The sequence below is a fragment of the Gracilinanus agilis genome, chromosome 5 (genome assembly GCF_016433145.1).
Source record: "Gracilinanus agilis isolate LMUSP501 chromosome 5, AgileGrace, whole genome shotgun sequence".
NCBI lineage: Eukaryota > Metazoa > Chordata > Mammalia > Didelphimorphia > Didelphidae > Gracilinanus > Gracilinanus agilis.
Window position 1 is genome coordinate 252,753,442 of NC_058134.1, and position 20,630 is coordinate 252,774,071.

The following is a 20,630-nucleotide window of genomic DNA, read 5'->3' on the forward strand; positions in this document are numbered from 1 at the left end:
ACTTGTTATTCTTAAAATTTATATTTAATCTCCAGAGAGGCAGCCATGCAAAGCAGATTTAGTACTGGTGTTGGAGTCCATTGACCTGGGTTCAAATCCCTCCTATAACATTTACTATTTGTTTTTTCTTGGGCAAGTCATTTAACCTTTCTAATGATAATTATGTTGTTGATTTTTTTGCTGTCTACCACATCATGTTGTAAGGCAATGATTCCCAAAGTGGGCACCACCGCCCCCTTGTGGATGCTGCAGCGATCCAGAGGAGCAGTGATGACCACGTGTGCATTTGGGGGCGGTGAATAGCTGTAAGGGGGTGGTGATAGTATGTGACAGGGGGCACTAAGTAATATTTTTTCTGGAAAGTGGGCGGTAGGCCAAAAAAGTTTGGGAACCACTGTTGTAAGGGAAAGAATTTAAAACAGTGGAATTCTGTAAAAATATGAATTATAATCATATTTTAACTCATTAAACCAATTAGAATGCACCTTAAAATCTACAAATGGCTCTCGTCACTTCAGGTAATGCCCTGTGTGTTAGACACTCCTAAATAAACTATTTAATTCAATGAAATAATAATTTACTAAATGTTACAAAGGTAGGGTAAAGCTGAAAGAAAACTCTCACTTTGATATCACAGAAACTTTATTTAATGAAAAACACCAGAGTTCTCCTACCCTGAAATTGACTATCCCCACTAAACCCCAAATCTAGTCATATTCAAAAGTCCCCCCCTCCTCCCTTGGAACAGAATTGGTCCTTATATAGATTAATCCAGCATCCAGAAGTGGGGGGAAGTGGGCATGGTCCCTCCCTGGCATGGGATTGGTCCACTCAAGACCAATCCCACGCCAGGAAGTAGGACCCCTTGGGCATGCTGGGGAATGGAGTCCCCTGGCTACAATATTTTTTTAAACCCATAGTAGTAGGGCAACTAGATGATGCAATAGATAGAGTGCCAGGCTTGGAGTCATGAAGACATCTTCCTGAGTTTGATCTGTCCTCAAATACTTCCTGGCTGTCTCATTCTGGATAAGTAATTTAACCCATTTGCCTACGTATCCTTATCTGTAAAATGGACTGTAGAAGGAAATGACAAAGCAGCCCACTATTTTTGCCAAGAAACCTCCAAATAAGGTCACAAAGAGTAAGCAGAACATGACTGAAAATGAACCAAACAACACCAACAATCAGGATTGTGGCACCAAATAGTTAATTCATTTTTCAAAATACCACATTTATTCCTATAGCAGATAGTGCACTATTTTTTTTTTATTTTAAGCCCTTAACTTCTGTGTATTGACTTATAGGTGGAAGAGTGGTAAGGGTAGGCAATGGGGGTCAAGTGACTTGCCCAGGGTCACACAGCTGGGAAGTGGCTGAGGCTGGATTTGAACCTAGGACCTCCTGTCTCTAGGCCTGACTCTCACTCCACTGAGCTACCCAGCTGCCCCCTAGATAGTGCACTATTGACTGACTTCAGCAGTGGTCAATGATGTGCCATTTTAATTTTACTTGACATTTGAATTCACTTGATGGTTCTCCAATTCTTCCACCCCCCCACCAACATAGGACACACTTGGATACCTCAACAGAGCTTCGGTATTCTGTAGGATCACTTGTGGACAGCCAGCCTGACTACAGGTCAACTAAGGTGATAAGAAGACCAAGGAGAGGCCGTATGGGAGTCCGAAGAGATGAACCAAAGGTTATTCTTTATGCTTTTCAGTTCTTTGTTCATAATTTCTATGCTCTGTTATTATTAGTCTTCATAATGAAAACATTAAATTCTGATGGACGTTGTCATTGGTGTCATCTATGATATAAAAGGATAGTGTGGGAGTAACCCTGGATTTAGAATTAGAAGAAAATGTTGGCATAGTTAGGGGACCATAGTTTCATATTTGGAAGTTAGAGGCTGTTTGGTCTAACTCCATCACTTTATAGATGAGGAAGAGGAGGCAACAGAATTTAAGTGATTTATCTAGGACCACACAACTACTAAGTCCCTAAGTAGGATTGGACTTAGCCTGAAGTCTTCTGGACTTCAACAGTTACCTATCTACTAAACCATTCTGCTTGCCTAAGAGCTGAGTATATATCTTGGTAGGGTCACTTAGCTTGTATGATCCAGGGCAAATCATTCACCTCCTTTCTTGTTATTTTCCTCAGCTATAAAGTACAGAGGTTGAACTCAGTGGCCTTGAAGATCCTTTTCATTTTAGATCTCATATGATTCTTAGATTTTTCAGAAGGAAATCTGGTATAGTGGATAAAATTCTGGCCTCAAAGCCTCCTGAAGACCTGACTTCATGATTTAAGCCAAAACTGGAAGATTCAGTGATGCTGGGCAAATCCTTTAAGTTCTCTATGTCAAACATAGGACCCAAATCACTCTTGAGTACTGCCCAAATCACATTAAAATGTAATTGGGAAAGATTTAACAAAGTAAATAAAATACGTTCAAATATAGATAATATTATATTTTAAAACTAAGTCAATATGCAACCCATCAGGATCCTTACACAGAACCCTGTTTCTGTTTATTTGAGTTTGACACCCACTGTTCCAGGCAAGACCCCAAAACTTTAAGAAAACCTGCTGACCTACTTGGGTAACAAGTTCTTCCTCCCCTTGTGTCCTCTATACCTGTGAAATCACAGATCTAGGTCCCAGCCATATTCCCACCACTTATAAAAGAAGAATGTCATTATATATACATATATAATATATTTTATTTATATGTATACATGCACACACTTTTTTGTGGGGGGGAAGAAAATGTAAAGTCCTTATTGTGAATTTACAGAGAACTCCTGGATGAGTTTAAATGTTAGATTATACTGTTCTTTTAATTATATATTTCTCTTCAACATTACAGCTTATATATTATGAGTTTTTCCAATACTTGGAAAGCAGTATTCCATAAGCCTTTGCAAATTAAACAGGGAACTAAGAAATTAGAAAGAAAATGCTACATGGAAGTATCAGTTTAGCCCTGAGATCAGCATCACACAGTCCTGACACCAAAGGCTAAGATTTTCAGGGAGTTAAAAGAATTCCTCCTGTGAATCATTTTTCTTAATAAGCTGGCTCAAATTTAGTTATTCTATTCCCATTTTAAACACAAGGACTCATCTGTAAAAGGATTAAGGGACAGCAACAAATCTGGGATTAGAAGTGACTGCCCTGGTGTCCCCGATTTGGTGCCTAGCGGTCTTATCCATACAACAGAGCTAGTCTAGGAAATTAAGTTACTTTAGCCTGACAAATAAGCATGCTATAGGCTTAAGCAAATTAAGAAGATGCAGGCTAGGAAAATCATAGCAGGAACAACAACCAAAAATCAGCTCTGTACCTTTGCATTTAAGTCTTCAGTCTCTGTCTCTCTGTCTCTGTCTCTTTCTCTCTGTCTCTCTTTCTCTCATCCAATGCTGACTCGATTTTAATTTACACCAGAAGTCATACCAAAAAAAAAGTTTGCCATTTTCATTGACATTAAAAAGTGAGATATAAATATTGATAATTTTTTACTAATTAAGATGTCAAAGGAATGGCCTTTTTTGTCTCAGTAAACAGATTCCTACCATTTATTCTCTTCTTTTTCCAAACTGGTAACAAAATCCAATTTCTCCATGAAGGGTTTAAAAAGTTCAGTATTTTGGCTGATACAAATTGTAATACAGACTGTAAATTGCCTGACTTACTATTTAGGTGAAATCACTCGGGGACCATGAGTGGAACAGAACTCAACAAATTGGAGTACTAAGCAGCCACCATTTTGAAAGTGACACTGAAATGTCTGATATTGATGATGATGATAGAGAAACTATTTTTAGCTCAATGGACCTTCTATCCCCAAGCGGCCATTCTGATGCCCAGACTCTCGCCATGATGCTTCAAGAACAATTAGATGCAATTAATAAAGAAATCAGGTAAGTTTTAGCTTCTCTACATTTTGATTTAGGCTGTCTTCTAAACTAGGAATACAAAGCCTTATACTGAATGGGATTTCAGTTAATAAGTCTATATCTTGGTCTTTACATTTTAGAATATTTAGAAGAAAGGAGAAAACCTTTTCTTTGAGTAGAGAATTTTTCACTGGCACTTAGGTCAATTTAAAATCTCGATGCAATGTCTCATTAGAAATTGAATAGTTATATTTCTTAATGTTTCCTTAAGCAGAAATGTGTTATATTAGAAAGTGTCATGGGAAAGTTCTAAGAGCTTAAGGAAAAGTCACCAAATAAGTTGGCTTTATTGAGTATTTGTGTCCCAAGAAAATATTTCTGGAGAAAGTTTTCTACTCTAGGTCCTTTAGTCAGGCATCTAGGAAGGGTCCTTAATTGCTCTTCAAATTACCATTTTTTAATTAACTGGTGAAACTATAATTACTTTGATCAACCTAGAATGTTCAATCTGTTTCTAAACCCTTCTGTCTCTGAAAATTATCAAGTAGGATAGGCGGAAGTCAGTTAATTTCATTTTCTAATTGCCTGGTTGAGCCAGAGACCTAAGACAGTAAGCGAGAATAACCATTTAACAGCTATCGGTGTTTGTCTGGCCTGCAGCTTAGTCCCAAAGTCCTAACTTTGTGAAACTGCTTATAAAACTCTTCAATTTGTCTCCCTGAAACTCCAAAATTTATGGAGGGGGTGAGAGTAATCATAACTGAATATTGAGTTTTAAAAGTGTATATATTGAGTTAAAATATAGTTTGTATCATATATTTCTACTTATTTCTACAGTGACTTTTTTCTTTAAAATTTAAAGTAAGGACTCATTACTGACAGCATATTTGTATTATCAAACAATATACTTTTGAAATCACCAACAAAAAACCCTTCAAAATATGCACATGTAGTGAACACAATAAGTTCATTAAATTATGTGCTCTTTAAAAATAGTGTTAGTGCTTTTTTGTTATTGAATGGACTAATGTAAATATATAATCCGTGAGATTGTCAAAGTGTCCAATTAGGAGTAGCTTTTGGGATGGTGTCTTTGGTTTGTAGATGTGCTGTGTGCCATTCTTTGAGAGTAGGCATGGAGTGCTATGTGTATTAGCAATACTAAAGGGTTTGGCATTCATGACCCAGGATGAAGGCAGGGTTGTGGACCAAAGGTTCAAATATTGAGAGCAAAAAGGAAACTTAGAGGCCACCCTCATCATTTTACAAAAGAGGTAAGAAGAGATTGGCTGAGGCAAGGCTACAAGTTTAAGAGTAGGATTTGAACCTATATTGTATGACAAACACAACACTTTTTTTCTACCGCATTCCCTTGCTTCAGGAGAGATTGGCATGGAAAAATAATATTAGATAAAAATACTCTATATCAATTTCATTTAGCAAAGGAAAACCACCCCCTGTTATGAAAATTTTTCTCCATGGCAAACATTGTAGTAGACACCATTTGGAATGGAATGAATGAATAAATGAAAAACATTTTGAAATATTCATTATTTTTCAAGCACTACACTAAACACTAAACACTAAACCATCACCGTAAGAATCTTGATGTCTATAAATTGGAACACATTAATAGATTTTGATACTTTAGTATCAGAATTATTAATTTTTAAATTTTTATTTAAAATTAAAATGTTATTAAATTTTCTTGTTATAAGTTTTTATTATAAATTATATTAATATAAACATATTTATACAATATATTATATATAAACTGATATATAATAAATATATAAATGTTCCCAGCTGTGTGACCCTGGGCAAGTCACTTGACCCCCATTGCCTACCCTTACCACTCTTCGACCTATAAGTCAATACACAGAAATTAAGGGTTTAAAATAAAAATAAATAAATATATAAATGAATGCACATATATATGTGTAAATATAATTATACATATTATTATTATTATAAGTATTTTTAAAAAGTTGGGGGTTAAGTTATAAGCAGCTAGGTGGCATAGGGGATAGAGACCAAGTCTGAAGTCAGGAAAACTCATCTTCCAGAGTTCAAATCTGGTCTGAGACAATTACTAGCTCTGTGAACTATGGGCAAGTTGCTCTATAACCCTGGGTGCCTCAGTTTCCTCATTTATGAATTGANTAATAATCTATTATATTTTAATGTAATATAATTTTAATATAATAATCTATTATAATAATTATTTTTCCTACTTTGAATCCATAAAAGGACCCCTGAGGTCCACATTGAGTTCCTACTTTGCTCTTTTGTGGACTTAGTATGGAATGAAAAGTTTAAAAGTTCCATCATAATCACTCTAAACTTCAAGATATGAAAATTCATAAAAGTTAGGCAAAAGTATGGCTTTCTGCTTTAACAGTCATTTATTTTGGAGAAAAATTCAATTTATCAGAAATATTTGGGGAGAAATTAGCAAAGCATATTATCAATATGTATAATTAAGTATAAGTGTTATATAACTACATATTTATATATACAGTAATACCCTATACAATAAAATTATAATAGCATATAATATAATGTTATATAATTGTAATACCATAATATTATATTGATATATGTTGGTAGACAGGCCCTGGATGGGAAAATTTGGAAAAGAACAGACATTTTCTTAGATCTTCTCTCAATTCTTGAAGAAGTGTCTATAATTGATTTCCTCAGCTAGTCTTCTAATCCAATATATCTGAATGACTGATGGCCATACTTAATCTCGTATTCTTCTTCCACTATTTAGCCCTGCATTCTTGTTCTCCTTTTACTAGTTGCCCTTTGTTACCAATTATTTATAGCTCAGTTCCTTCTCTTCTTATACTCACCCCTAGAAATCTCATCTTCATTCTGAACTAGCTCTTTAAGACCTGACCAAATCCTTCATCCAATCAGAACAAACTTCAAACTGCACCTAATCCAAGTGTCTTTGGTTTAAGTATGTGTCTGGAACATGATTTATTTACATTTAGGAAGCAATAAAGATAGATTCTCACTTTATACACATATCAGAGTTTAGTGGTTGAAATGTTTATCACCTAATAAAATATCTAATGTCTTATCATCTTGACATTTACTTTAAACAATATGAAACAAATTAATTTATTCAGTAGATCCTATTTTTAAATTCTTTACACAATTTTAATATTTGTTTTCCTCAGCAAATTTACTGCACTTTGTTACAGTCTGTAGTCTCAAATCTTAAAATGATCTTCAGTCTCAGGGAAATCCTGCATATTCTCTTTTTCAAAATTTATTTTTAACATTCTTTTAAAAATTTTTTGAGTTCCAAATTCTCCCATTCCTTCTGCCCATCTCCAGCCAATTGTGAAGATAAGCAATATGATATCATATATTGGAAGTCCTGCAAAACTTATTTCTATATTAGCAAAATTGCAAAAAAAATAAATAAAATAAAAAGCAAGAAATATGAAGTGGAAAAAGTATGCTTCATTCTGTACTTGGCGTTCATCAGATATCTCTCTCTCTTTCTCTTTCTCTCTCTCTCTCTCTCTCTCTCTCTCTCTTTCTCTCTCTCTCTCTCTCTTTCTTTCTGTCTCAGTAGATAGCATTTTTCATCATGTATCTTTTAAATTGTCTTAAACCATTTTATTGATCAGAAAAGATAAGCCTTTAACAATCGATCATTATTTCAATATTGATGTCACTGTGTACAATGTTCTTCTACTACTGCACACTTCACATTGACTTAATTAATGTCTTACAAGTTTTTCTGAAATCCTCTTGCTTATCATTTCTTATAACACAATAGGATTCCTTGTATACCACAACTTGTTCAATTATTTTCCAATTCATGAGCATTCCTTTAATTTCCAATTCATTGCCACCACAAAAAGAGCTGATATAAATATTTTATACATATAAGTCCTTTTCCATTCTACTTCATTGCTTTGGGATATTGATCTAGTAGTGGTATTGCAGAGTAAAGTGTTATGTACATTTTTATAGACCTTTGGGCAGAGTTCCAAAGTGTACTCCAGAGTGGTTAGACCATTTCTCTGGGCATTAGTGTACTTCAGTTTTAATATACCATGAAACTTTTATCATTTTCCTTTACTCTCCTATTTACCACACTGATCTGGAGTGAAGTCATATATCAGAGGCTTTTAAATTTGCATTTCTCCACTTAGTAGTGACTTAGAGCATTTTTTCACGTGGCTATTGATAACTGTGATTCCTTCTTCTGAAAACTGCCTGTTTACATGCTTTGGACATTTATCAGCAGGGGCTTGGCTTTTATTTTTGTAAATCTGTTTCAGTTCTATATTCATTGGTCAAATGAATTCTTTATCAGAGAAAGTTGCTATCAAATTCTTTACTAGTTTTCTTCTTTCCTTCTAATTTTGTCAGTATTGATTTTGTTTTGCAAAACTTTTTTAATTTCATGTAATCAAAATTAAGTTATTCATTTTACTTCCTGTAATCCTCACTATCTCTTGTTTAGTCATAAACTCTTCTCTTATTCATTGATCTGACAGGTAAAAAATTTTCCTTGCTACCCTAATTTGGTTATATTTATAATATAACTATGGTCATGGCATGTCTAAATTATGTACTCATTTTGATCTTATTGAGATGATGGTCTATGCCTAGTTTCTGCCAAACAGCCTCCAGGTTTCCAAGTAATTTTTTTTTTCCCGAATGTTGAATTCTAGACTCCAAAACTTAGATTTTTATTTTGGTCAATAATCACTATGCATTCAATGCTTAATCTGTTCTACTGATTCACCTCTGTTTCTTAGCTAGTACCAAATTCTTTTCATGACTAACACTTTTCAAGCTAGCTTAAAATCTGGTATTGCTAAGCCACCTTCCTTTACATTTTTTAAAATAATTCCTTTGCTATTTTTTGAATTTGTTCTTCCAGATAAATTTTGTTGTTATTTGTTCTAGCTCTATAAAATAATTTTTGGCAGTTTATTTGATATGCCACTGAATAAGTATATTAACGTAGGTAGGATTGTCATTTTTATTTTATTTGTTTGGATTACCTACCCATAAGTAACTACTAATTTTTCTCCAGTTGTTTAGATGTCTTTATACATGTGAAAAATATTTTGTAATTGTGTTCATATAGGTCCCAGATTTGTCTTGGCAGGTAGACTACCAAATATTTTATAATATCTGCTGTTATTTTAAGGTAAAGAAATTCTAAGGAAATCAAGAAATCAAAGAATTTCTCTTTATCCCTTCCTGCTGTGCTTTGTAGATAATATACAGAAATGCTGATGATTTATGTAGGTATATTTTATATCCCAAAACTTTACTAAAGTTGCTCACCAGGGGCTACGAGGTGGTGTAGTGGATAGAACACCAGCCCTGGAGTCAGGAGGTCCTGAGTTCAAATTTGGCCTCAGATTCTGACTAGTTGCATGACCTTGGAAAAAGTCACTTTACCCTGTTTTACTCAGTTTGCTAATCTGTCAAATGAGCTGGAGAAATAAATGGCAAACAACTGCAGTATTTCTGCCAAGAAAGCCCCCATGTAGGATCATGAAGCATCAAACATGACTGAAATGAATGTCAGAAATTCTAATCATGAATAGACTAAGGGGAATCTTTCAGTACTGAAGTATGACCTGTTCACCATTGAAAAAAAAAAAAATAAAGTTGCTCACCATTCCAAGTAGTTGTTAGGTGATTCTATAGGTTTTTTTTGGTAAATCTGCAGGAGTGGTTGTTGCTTCCCCATGGCTTATTTTTATTCCTTCAATTTCTTTTTTTTTTTAATCTTTTTGCTATAGCTAGAATTTCTAATACTATGTTGAATAATGCTGGTGATAATGGGGATCATTGCTTCACTCCTGATTTCAATGGGAACGCTTCTAGCTTGTCCCCATTTCAGATAATGCTTTTGCTTTGTTTTAAGTAGAAGCTACTTATCATTTTAAAAAGGCCTCCATTTATTCCCATGTTTTCTTGTGGTTTTAGTAGGAATGGATATTGCATTTTCTCAAGATTTTTTCCACATTTTTATGTAGTTATGTGATTTTTGTCATTTTTGTTTTTGATATAGTTAGTGATGACTAATATTGAACTAGCCGTGCATTCTTTTCTTTTAAACCCTTAACTTCTGCGTATTGGCTCATAGGTGGAAGAGTGGTAAGGGTGGCCAATAGGGGTCAAGTAACTTGCCCAGGGTCACACAGCTGGGCAGTGTCTGAGGTTGGATTTGAACCTAGGACCTCCTGTCTCTAGGCCTGACTCTCAATCCACTGAGCTACCCAATTGCCCCCAGCCATGCATTCTTGACATAATTTCCACATGGTCATAGAGAATGACTTCAGGGATTTATTGCTATAATCACCTTACCATTAATTTTGTTCAATTTTAATAAATATTCTCTAGGGAAACTTGGCTAGAGTAATCTTTTCTTTTCTTTTTTTTCCTCACTGATTTAGTATCAAACCATATTTGTGTCATAAAAGGAATTTGGTAGCATTCCTTCTTTATTTGTTCCTCCCACCCAAATTAGTTTATAGAATATTGGGATTAATTGTTCCTTAAATGTTTGAGAGAATTCACTTGTGAATCCTTCTGGTCGTCTCTTTTATTTTGTTTTTTTTTTTTTCCTAAAGGAGCTCATTAATACCTTATTCCATTTCTTTTTTCTAATATAGGGTTAAGTATTTGATTTCCTCTCCTGTTAATCTGGGCAACTTATATTTTTGGTAACATTCATCCATTTCACATAGATCACCACTTTTATTGTCATTAATTAAGCAAAATAACTTTTAACAGTTGTTTCAATTTCATCTTCATTGGTGGCACATTCACTCATTTCACTTATACTGTTAATTTGGTTTTCTTCTTTTTTAAAAAACAAATTAACCAATGTTTTCCCCTATAAAACCAATTCCTAGCTTTATTTGTTAGTTAAAAGGACTTTTATTTTCAATTTTATTCATTTCTCCTTTGATTTTTCAAAATTCCCATTTGGGGATTTAATTGGAGATTTTTTTTATTTGCTCTTTTTCTAGTTTTTTTTAATTGTTGCATATCCAATTCATTAATCTGGTCTTTCTTTTATCAATGTATGCCTTCAAAGATATAAATTTCCTCTTAGTACCACATTGGCTGCATCACACAAGTTTTAGTATCTTGTCTTGTTGTCATTGCTGTTTTCAGAGCTGCTTCTGATTTTTTGAGGAGAGATGTGGTCACTGATCTCCTGGGACCAGAACCAATGCTGCTTCTGAGTGCCCTTTCTCCCTTGGCCCGAAAACATTCCTCTTTTCCCTGGAAGTGTGACCTGGAAATGCCTATAGGTATATAGCACCCTAAGTTGTACCCAGTACTAGTATAGGGGTTCCTCCCATAATCTCATTCTACATTATCCAATCCCTTATATTCTGAGAGTTCTAGATGCTGCTGTTGCAATTACTTTTGCTGCGTATAAGACTCACTACTGGTTCCATGGGTTCCATGACACCCCAGTGTCACAGACTCTCCTTCCAACCTCCTAATTTGTCTTGGGCTGGGAAAAAATGGCTCATTCCAACCTTTTGTTGTCTCTTCCAATTCAGAATTTTATTTGATGCATTATTGTGAGATGAATGTTGGTAGAACTTGGGTATTTCCCCTACTCTGACATCTTGTCTCTGTCCCAGTAAGTCTTGCATATACTTTCACAGTGCCTTCCTCAATATCTTGTGCTAAAAACTTGGACAAAACTACATAGCATAGTTTGTAATCAAATCTACTAATTAACATTCTTAGTTCTCCAGAAGATTTATATACTAGTATTCTAACTGTGTGGTGAAAGGGAGGTAGGAAGGTAAGAGGATAGGATGAATGGAATGGATGGGAGAAAGGAGAGAGGAAGGTTGTGGAAGAGAAAGGAAGGTAGTGGTCTCCAGCCCCAACAGGGGAAAATTGATCAGAGCCCTTTAGGGGCTCAAATAAATGATCAGTCAGAGAACAACTTTAGGGTTTGAATAGCTAGGTTTTATTTAGATTAGGAAAGGGAAGGTCTAGGGAAAACTAGGAGGTAGGAAGAAAGGGAAAAAGGTGCCAAGAGAGAGATCAGGGTCTCAGGGTAGAGAGCTAGTGAGAACTTCCAGCATAGAGAGCCTCAGCCAGTCTCCAGGGTAGAGAGGAGAGCTTCCAGCATAGAGAGTCAGCCAGTCTCCAGGCTAGAGAGAGAGAAAAGGGGCCATATTTTCTCTTTTATATTTTCCCTGACACCTACCACAAAGGAAGTGGGAGTTGTCAGGGGAAGTTGTAACAGAGAGAGTCCTAGGAGTTGTAGTCTTCCTAGGCTTATAACAATTTCAAATAACACATAACAAAAAACAAACAAACAAACAAAAAAAAAACAACAACAAACTATCTAATTATAATCTTGGGGGGGAAAAAAACAACTCCTAAGGTCTTCAGTAACTTCTCTTATCTCTCTTGCAAAACAACCAATCCAAATCTTGCTGCAATAACTGCCTAATTTAAATGATAATGACATTGGTAGCTTATTTATTATAGGCAGATTATGTGCATGGTATTTACAAACCAGATAATGTTTGAACAGTGTTAATATAAAACAAATAAATATATAAAATAAAAAATGATAATAAATGCACAACAGTGAACATGTGTTGGGGATCTATATAATTTAATTATATGCAAGGCTCACATTGAATGGTAAACATTGATATCATCACCTACAAGTATAGTGGTCTGATCTAAGGTATCATTCTTCTGGGACTTTTTGGTCCATCTGCTCCGGTACCAGTGATGGTCAATCTGATCATAATTTTCATCAGAACTCCCACCTTTCCTTCTTTAATCTAAGTTTGTTGAGAGCCTGTACGTTATTGGTTCTTGAAGCACATTCATGCTAAGTCTCCTCCACTTGAAGTCTCTCTGAGTCAGTCTTTTTTTCTCAGAGTCCTCTGACACAAAGACCCATCAGTCTCCTCACTGAGGAGTCCAGCAAGCATTATCAATAAATGATAGCAGTGAATCGTCTCTTAAAGGTCCTTGTCAACCTATGGAACTATTTTGTAACTGAATTCTTTCCCAATCTCTTCCCTAGCAAGTATAAAGTAACTCTATCAGGATACTAATTTGTTTATCTAACGAATACCTCTTGGTGTTCTCAGCAGAATTTTGTAACTTGTTGAAGATCTTGACATTGAATTCTGGAATGGTACCATTGCTTGCTTATTTTTGGAGCATTCTTCTTGGCCAAAGTTAGAGCTGGGTTGTAAACTTCCTTTAGCTTTTTTAAAAGAGATTAGTGGGCTGGAGGCATCAAATGATCACTTTATTTTCAGAGGTTTCAGAGCACAAATGAATATTTAGGCATGGTTCCTACCCAAATAAAAACAAATAGGGTAGGAAAGTGGTAGGTAATTTGCAGAGGAGTTGAATGCAGGTACTAAGAAAGTCATATGCTCTCTCCAGTGTGATTTTTGTTCTACTCTTAACATACCTAACTCAGCGTGTGTTGAAAACATTCAGGTTTCAGGTACTTTTGTATATGTAAGTCATTATTGTAGACCTCCAACTGTCAAGCAAAGTTAACATTTCTTTTAGCACTAACTTTAAAATCCTCTGCCTTCATCTGAATGGGTTTAGGCAAGAAATCTATATACTGAAAAATACATCATCCTATATATTAATAATCTATATACTAATAAACTATGTCCTGAAATATACACTTAACAATATTTTAGCAATAATGAAAACTTGCAGATTTTTGGATAGGTGTGCCTGTACGTAGATTGGGAAGTGTTTGGTTAACATCATTACATATCTCTTATATTCTTACTGTTTCCTTTCAGGGATAAAAAGTCAATGGAAAAGGCAGCTAGGTGGCTCAGTGGATAGAGTGCCAAGCCTGGAGGTAGACAGATCTGGGTTCAAATGTGACCTCAGATACTTTCAAGCTGTGTGTCCCTAGGGAAGTAATTTAACCCCTGTTGCCTATCCCTTACCAGTCTTCTGCCTTAAGAACATATACTTGAGAGAATCTATTCTGAGACAGAAGGTAAAGATTTTTTTTCAAAGTCAATGGAAAAAAGTTTTGTAGAAGTTAAAAATAGCCAAAACTGCACCCTCACACTGCATATGAGCCCCCCACCTTACCCCAGACTAGGGAGGGAGGAAGCACTCCCTTTGGGCTGCTGGGCAGAGGGGCGGATCATTTGAGAAATGTCCTCAAAAGCAGGTGGAGAGGGGAAAGGGAGCAGCCCCTCCAGCGCATGTGCTGTGGGTTCCTCAACATAGCCCCAGGACCTCGGACTTGGGCAAGGTATCATAGTTTAGGAGAGCATATCCTGGGAAATATGACTTCAAGAAGCAAAGAGGAGTAGAACCTGAAGCAGCCCCTGAGACCATCTAGTTCAGTCCCTTGGTTTTATAGATGAGGAATCCCAGATGCAATGGCTTATCCAAGGTCATACAAGTAAACTTATCAGGTGGATCAGAAACAGCATTTAAATCCAGGTCCTCAGACTTTGAAACCTTTCCTCAACACACTGCCTGGTTTTTGTATAGTGATGAATGCTATGAAATCATAGTGAAGGAGAAATCTACCTCCAAAAGGAGTTAGATTTATTGGGAATGACCTAGATGGGTTGGTGATAGAAAAACCCAACTAGAGACTTTCCCAAGGCCAGTAAGCATGACCCCTGGCAATTATAGAAAAAAACAAGTTTATTGAGGTTAGGGAAATGCATAGATAAGATCCTAAATCTATACAGCTCTAACTCCTCCACCCAATCTACCCCACCCCCTCTTCCTGGAGTTGCCCTTCTTATCTTCTCAAGCACTCCTAATTTGCTTCCTGATCTTATCTAGACCCCAAAACTATCTGACTACCTAAATATCACAGATTGTCTTTAAAAGGCTGAGGATGCAGGACTCACAGATGACTGAGTCCTTACCCAAAGCCTAGTGTTGGCTTCCCAGGTAAACCCAAAGTCCCAGGTGACAAACCCTTGGGTTTAACTTTATCACATTGTCTCTGACAGGTTGATGTCAGTACTTCAGTCAAAGGCATTTCTCCAACCCAGATATTTCCTAATCTTTCCACAAGATTAGTCTGTTCCTAGGAGATGCCAGAGCAAAGATCCTCCCTACCAGCTCAGAGGACAGCCAAATTAGGAATGACAGTTGATTCTAGCAAAACTCCCAAGATCTCTCTCTCCTTCCAGAATCTTCTCCCAGGGTTTGTGTCTAATTTCTCCTCCTTTCCTCTTAAAGACAATCCATGCATTTTTTCTTATCCTTACAATAGTAAATGTTTCTTTAAGTGCATCACAATCACATGAATATCACTTGGTAGAAATGTCCTGTGTTATGCCAATATGCCACTAACTTAAAGAAGATTCTAGTGATATCTTGTTGGTTCCCATGGTTTCATTGAATTTAGACCTTAGGAAAGTGGGAAAATGTGGACTTTTTCCCCTTCTTCCACCTCCTTCCTTCACTCTCACTCTTCATATATGGAAACATATGCCTGTATATAACATAAAATGTAAATCGTGAAGTAGATAGCTGACTTCACAGATAGGAAGAACTGAGTTCAGGACCAATATTTGACTTATACTGGCTGTCATACTGGATAAATCACTATCAGCATGTATGCAAATATGTGTGGATATGCAATACACGGATATATATATAATATGTATTTGTATACTTCATATATTATTTTGTATTTATATCATATGCAACATGCAATTAGTATTGATTATACATTAAAGCCAAGTAGTTTTGGGGTTTTTGTTTTATTTTACGGAGACAGAGATGCAAACAGAAAAGACAGAAAGACATAGAAATGAAGGCACAGCTGGATATTATATATTATTTATATAATATTCTTGTATATAATGTTCTTGTATATTTTTGTACATAATAATTGTAAGCTGAATTTGGATTAATATTTTTAGTTTCTGATTTCTGTAGAGTATAGTCAGGATGGTGTTATTTGACTCCTTAGGAAGCAAGAGAGCAGGATAAGAAAGTTCCTTTAACTGTGGCAATAGAGATAATAGTTGATAGCAATGAAGCACTACCCATGTAGACTGCTTAATATTCCTCTCTCCTCTATTATCTGCCTTTCTTCTTTCACTTCTTTCTTTCACTTTGTTATTTCTACTGATAAATTTTGTTTGACCTTTTTATCATGATGTAATGGCATTCCTTTTGGCTGACATAGTTTCACAACTCTGTAACTTATTTAAAATCCTGAAAAGTCTTATTCTGACAACTATCTACTTTATATTATTGAAGCAAAAAAGTAAGTTCAAAAAGGACCCAATTTGGAAAGGACTTAATTGGAAGAAGAAATTATCAGTTTTAATTTTAGCTTAAAAGCTAGAATCAGATGGGAAACAAGTCTTTAAAAAAGATTATTATTTAAGGATAAAGAATTCTGGAAGAATAAAATATTATAAATCTTATGAAAATAAGAATTTGTTATACTTTAGCCTTGAAGCGACTCAAATTTATTGAAGGTAAAGTGCCACTACTGCTACCACTCCCACTCCCACTCTTACTACTACTACTGCTGCTGCTGCTGCTGCTGCTGCTGCTGCTGCTGCTGCTGCTGCTACTACTACTATTACTACTACTACTACTACTACTACTACTACTACTACTACTACTACTACTACTACTACTACTACTACTACTACTACTACGCATTTATAATAGTGCTTTAAGATTTATAAAATTCTATAAAAATAATTTTCTTATTTTATCTTCACAGGAACCCTGGGAAATAGGAAATAGTTATTATTATTTTCATTTTACAGATTAAAAAAATAAGGGAAATAATTTGAGTGATTTTCCTAGGGTTGGCAGATAGTGACTGAGGTCTAGTTTAATTGCTTGTCTTCCTGACTCCCAATCCAGTGCACTATTTATTCAGCCATCCAGATGCCTTTATAGCAAGTAGAAATCTTCACAAAAATCTCTCATATGTTGGTATAAACAAAAATATTCTGCAAAACCTATTTTATTTAAGTGACACTGTAATCATCTCCTCACAGTTATTACCACTTCCCTCTCCAAAATGTTTGCTTTGCTTTTATTAATCTTTGTAGATGTTCTTCTTCTCTCTCCCTTCCAGAAGAATGTAAGCTTCTTGAGGACAGGGAATGTTTTGCTTTCATCCTTATGTGCTCAGTGCATAGTGATGTCCATACCTAGTACTTAGACTTTTAATTAAATATTTGTTGTAGTTCGCTGTATGAACTTCCAATCTGCAGACAACACTGTCCTAAATTCACATGTACCTTTTAGGTTAATTCAGGAAGAAAAAGAGTCCACAGAACTACGTGCTGAAGAAATTGAGAACAGAGTTGCCAGTGTGAGCTTGGAAGGTCTGAATCTAGCTAGAGTCCATCCAGGTACTTCAATCACTGCCTCAGTTACAGCATCATCCCTAGCAAGTTCATCTCCTCCTAGTGGTCACTCCACGCCTAAGCTCACTCCCCGAAGTCCAGCCAGGGAGATGGATCGAATGGGAATCATGACTCTGGTAAGAAAATGAGTCTGGGTCATATTAACCTCAGGCTTACTTGAGAAATAAATGCCATAAGAAAAACCCAAAGGTTTATAAGTCTGAAGAATATTTTGTAGCTGACACTGGAACAAAGCTCATTATGCCTAGTGAATGTCCTTCTTAGTAGTAATTTATACACTCTCCATTGTCCATTGGCATGAAGTCCATCCTCTTGGAAGTAACATGTTGCATGCTTTCTTAATTTCTTTTCTTTCCAGTGTTTATTTTTAAAATTCCATCATTTCATCATTTTGCTTTTATCAATGACAATCAGTCTTCCATGTTCTTTTGAGTTATTATGCCTAAAAAAATCATCATGGGTGCCTCGAGGATAGGGACTTTTTGGCCTTTTTTTCTCTTACAGTGTGGAAAGGCTTGATTGTTGTCAGTGGGGAGCAGAAGCCCTATCGTGGTGGTCCCGAGTGGCAGTATGGAGCCAGCATTGCATAGGGAACCTGTTTTTAACAAATTTCTGGGAAGATCCCATTGATGCTGGTGAAAGGGTGTTTTTAAAGTTGAAGGAAGAGATATTCCTAGCTTTCCCAATCATCAAAGTTCACATTCACAAAAAAGACAATAGAAATGTAAAATTTCTGACCAACTGGCCTCAGACAATTAGGCTATGTGACCTTGGGCAAGTAATTTAACCCTGTTGACCTCAGTTTCTCTACCTGCAAATGAACTGGAAAAGGTCATGGCAACCCACTCGAGTATCTTTGCCATGAAAACTTCAAATGGTGTCAAAGAAAGCTGGACACAGCCAAATAAAAAACGCTAATTGGCCAATTGGTGAGATGTTTCTTTGCATTTGGCTCTGCCTTTTATTCAATGGAAACTTACTGTTTGTCACTAGTTCCTGATTTTTCCAAATGCGTAGAACATGCAAAAGTATATTTTCTTGATAAATCCAGTCATTTCTGGGGCAAAATAAAGTCTCAAAGAAGACCTATGGGGAAATAATTTAATACAGGAGTGGAGAGAATGGGCTAGCTAGCAGCTGCTCTTTTAATGGACTCAGTGCTTGAGAGGTGACCACACTGTGATATGGAAGCCAAGAAAGCATGGATGGAGTCGAGGAATTAGGAAGTGAGTCTTGCTCTCCTCTTGCCTGATCAAATTACTTCTGCTTTACTGTGTTCAATAATACTGGGCTCTGCTATAGGAATGGCAGTTGATGAACATTGAGATCACGAAGCAGGGATATGTTGAAGGAAAGGGGAATTTCTGTAGTGCCCGCTAGGTTCCAGAAACTGTGCTGAGCCATTTACAAATATTTCATGTGATCCTCACAACAATCCAGTGAGATGGGTGCTATTAGCCTCACTTTACAACTAAGGAAACTGAGGCAAATGAAGGTTAAGTTACTTACTCAGCTAAATCTTCTAAATTAATTAATTAAATAATTTTTTATATAAAAAAAGAAAGAAAAAGGAAAAAGGAAAAAAGTTACTTACTCAAGGTCACATAGCCAGTGCCTGGGACCAGATTTGAACTGAGGTCTTCCTGACTACAGTCCCAGCCTTTTTTGGGGGTAAGGAAGCTATAAAATATTTCAATAAAAATGTCAGCATTTCAATTTAGCAGTATCAAATAGAGACATTTTTGGAATGGTTATAGGAAGAGCAATTGATGGACTTCAGATATTTCTATATACATATCACCATGAATTGAAATGCAAATTACTAAAATGGTCCTTAACATTTCAAACTGTAACAGAAGATAAGGGGTAAGGGAAGAAATTACAAATTTTAGGAAAAGCACAAAAAAAAAAAAAACCAAGAAATAATCAACGAGACTTTTAGGGTCTTTTACTGACATGACTTTTCTAAAGTCCAAACAGCAGAGTCTTGGGAGATTTGGGGGAACATCCAAACTGCTCCAACTAGAGAGAATAAAATTTATATTTAAAAGAAATTGTTATAGGGCAGGAAAAAGTAGGAAATCATTCTTAATCTCAGATTCCTTGCCACGGGAGGAAATACAAAAGGGTGATTGGTTGCTCTGATCCAAATGGCCCTGTCTCCTGGGCAAAAGCGTGCTCTTTGCACCCATGTACTCCTTTTCACCAATACAAATGGCAGAATATTCTGGGAAGGATGAAAGGAAATATTCATGTTGAAATACTGAGGCTACTGCTTCTACTCTTACCCCATTTTGTTTCACATCTCACATTACATTGTCCCTGTGCTCCCCCCTTCTTTTTTTAACAATTTGTTTCATTTTCAACTTCCACTGTTCCCCATATTTTTTTCATGTCAGTAGTTCTTCAACTCTCCTTCCACAGGTTGTACCTGCCATATGCATGAAATAGATCACTTTTGGTGGAGGAAGGGAAGCAACTGTAAGAAGTTTTTCTGGACTACTAACAAATTTTAGACATTTCCATTACTTATGATATTAATATGAAAATTAAAATGTTTTAAAAATATTAATATTTAGGCACCATTTCTGTGGTTTTAGCAAATTAATAGGTGAATGTTCAGTAATATTTTCCACTAATTGCTCCTGGTTCATATACTGTTACTTGACTATGTTTTGGTCCTAGAAATAGCTTCATGTTGATTTTATGATGGGGGAGATCAATCTATTTTTAAAAATCTGAAAAATGTAGGCAATATTCCATGCCTCTGGTTATCTGAACTCTGAAGGGGAGTTGATGGATTTTTCTCAAATCTTGTGTTTTGCAACATTAATTTTCTTTTGTTTTATAATTGCCATTCTCTCGAATTATAATGTAGTCATTGTATATATTGTTTTCTTGGGTCTCTTTCTTCTATTCTGCTCAGTTCTTACTTTTCCATGTTTTTTTATGTATTCATCATAGTTGTCTCTTACATCAAAGTGATATTCAAATGCATTCATATATTATAATTTATTTAATCCTTCCACAATTGATAAGTATCTACTTTGTTTCTAGATCTTTGCTATCACAAAAAATGCATGCATATAGGGGTTCTTAACCTGGGGTCCATGAACACTTTAAAAAATATATTGGTATAGATTAACTTCAAAATAATTGGTTTCATTTTCAATTTTATATGTTTATTCCATGCCCATAAAAGCATTCTTCTGAGAAAGGATCCATAGATTTAATTAGATTGCCAAAGGGATCAATGATACCCCACCAAAATAAAAAAGATTAAGAACCCTTGGGATAA

General features: G+C 35.6%; 1 protein-coding gene across 1 annotated transcript in view; it reads left to right on the top strand.

Annotated features, from left to right (window-relative positions):
- Positions 1-20,630, top strand: part of PPFIA2 (PTPRF interacting protein alpha 2) — a 608,808-nt gene that overhangs the window by 506,728 nt on the left and 81,450 nt on the right. The window contains exons 14-16 of the mRNA XM_044679176.1: positions 1,570-1,705; positions 3,712-3,932; positions 17,211-17,448. Coding sequence (XP_044535111.1) covers positions 1,570-1,705; positions 3,712-3,932; positions 17,211-17,448 — 595 coding nt within the window. The remainder of the gene's footprint in view (positions 1-1,569; positions 1,706-3,711; positions 3,933-17,210; positions 17,449-20,630) is intronic.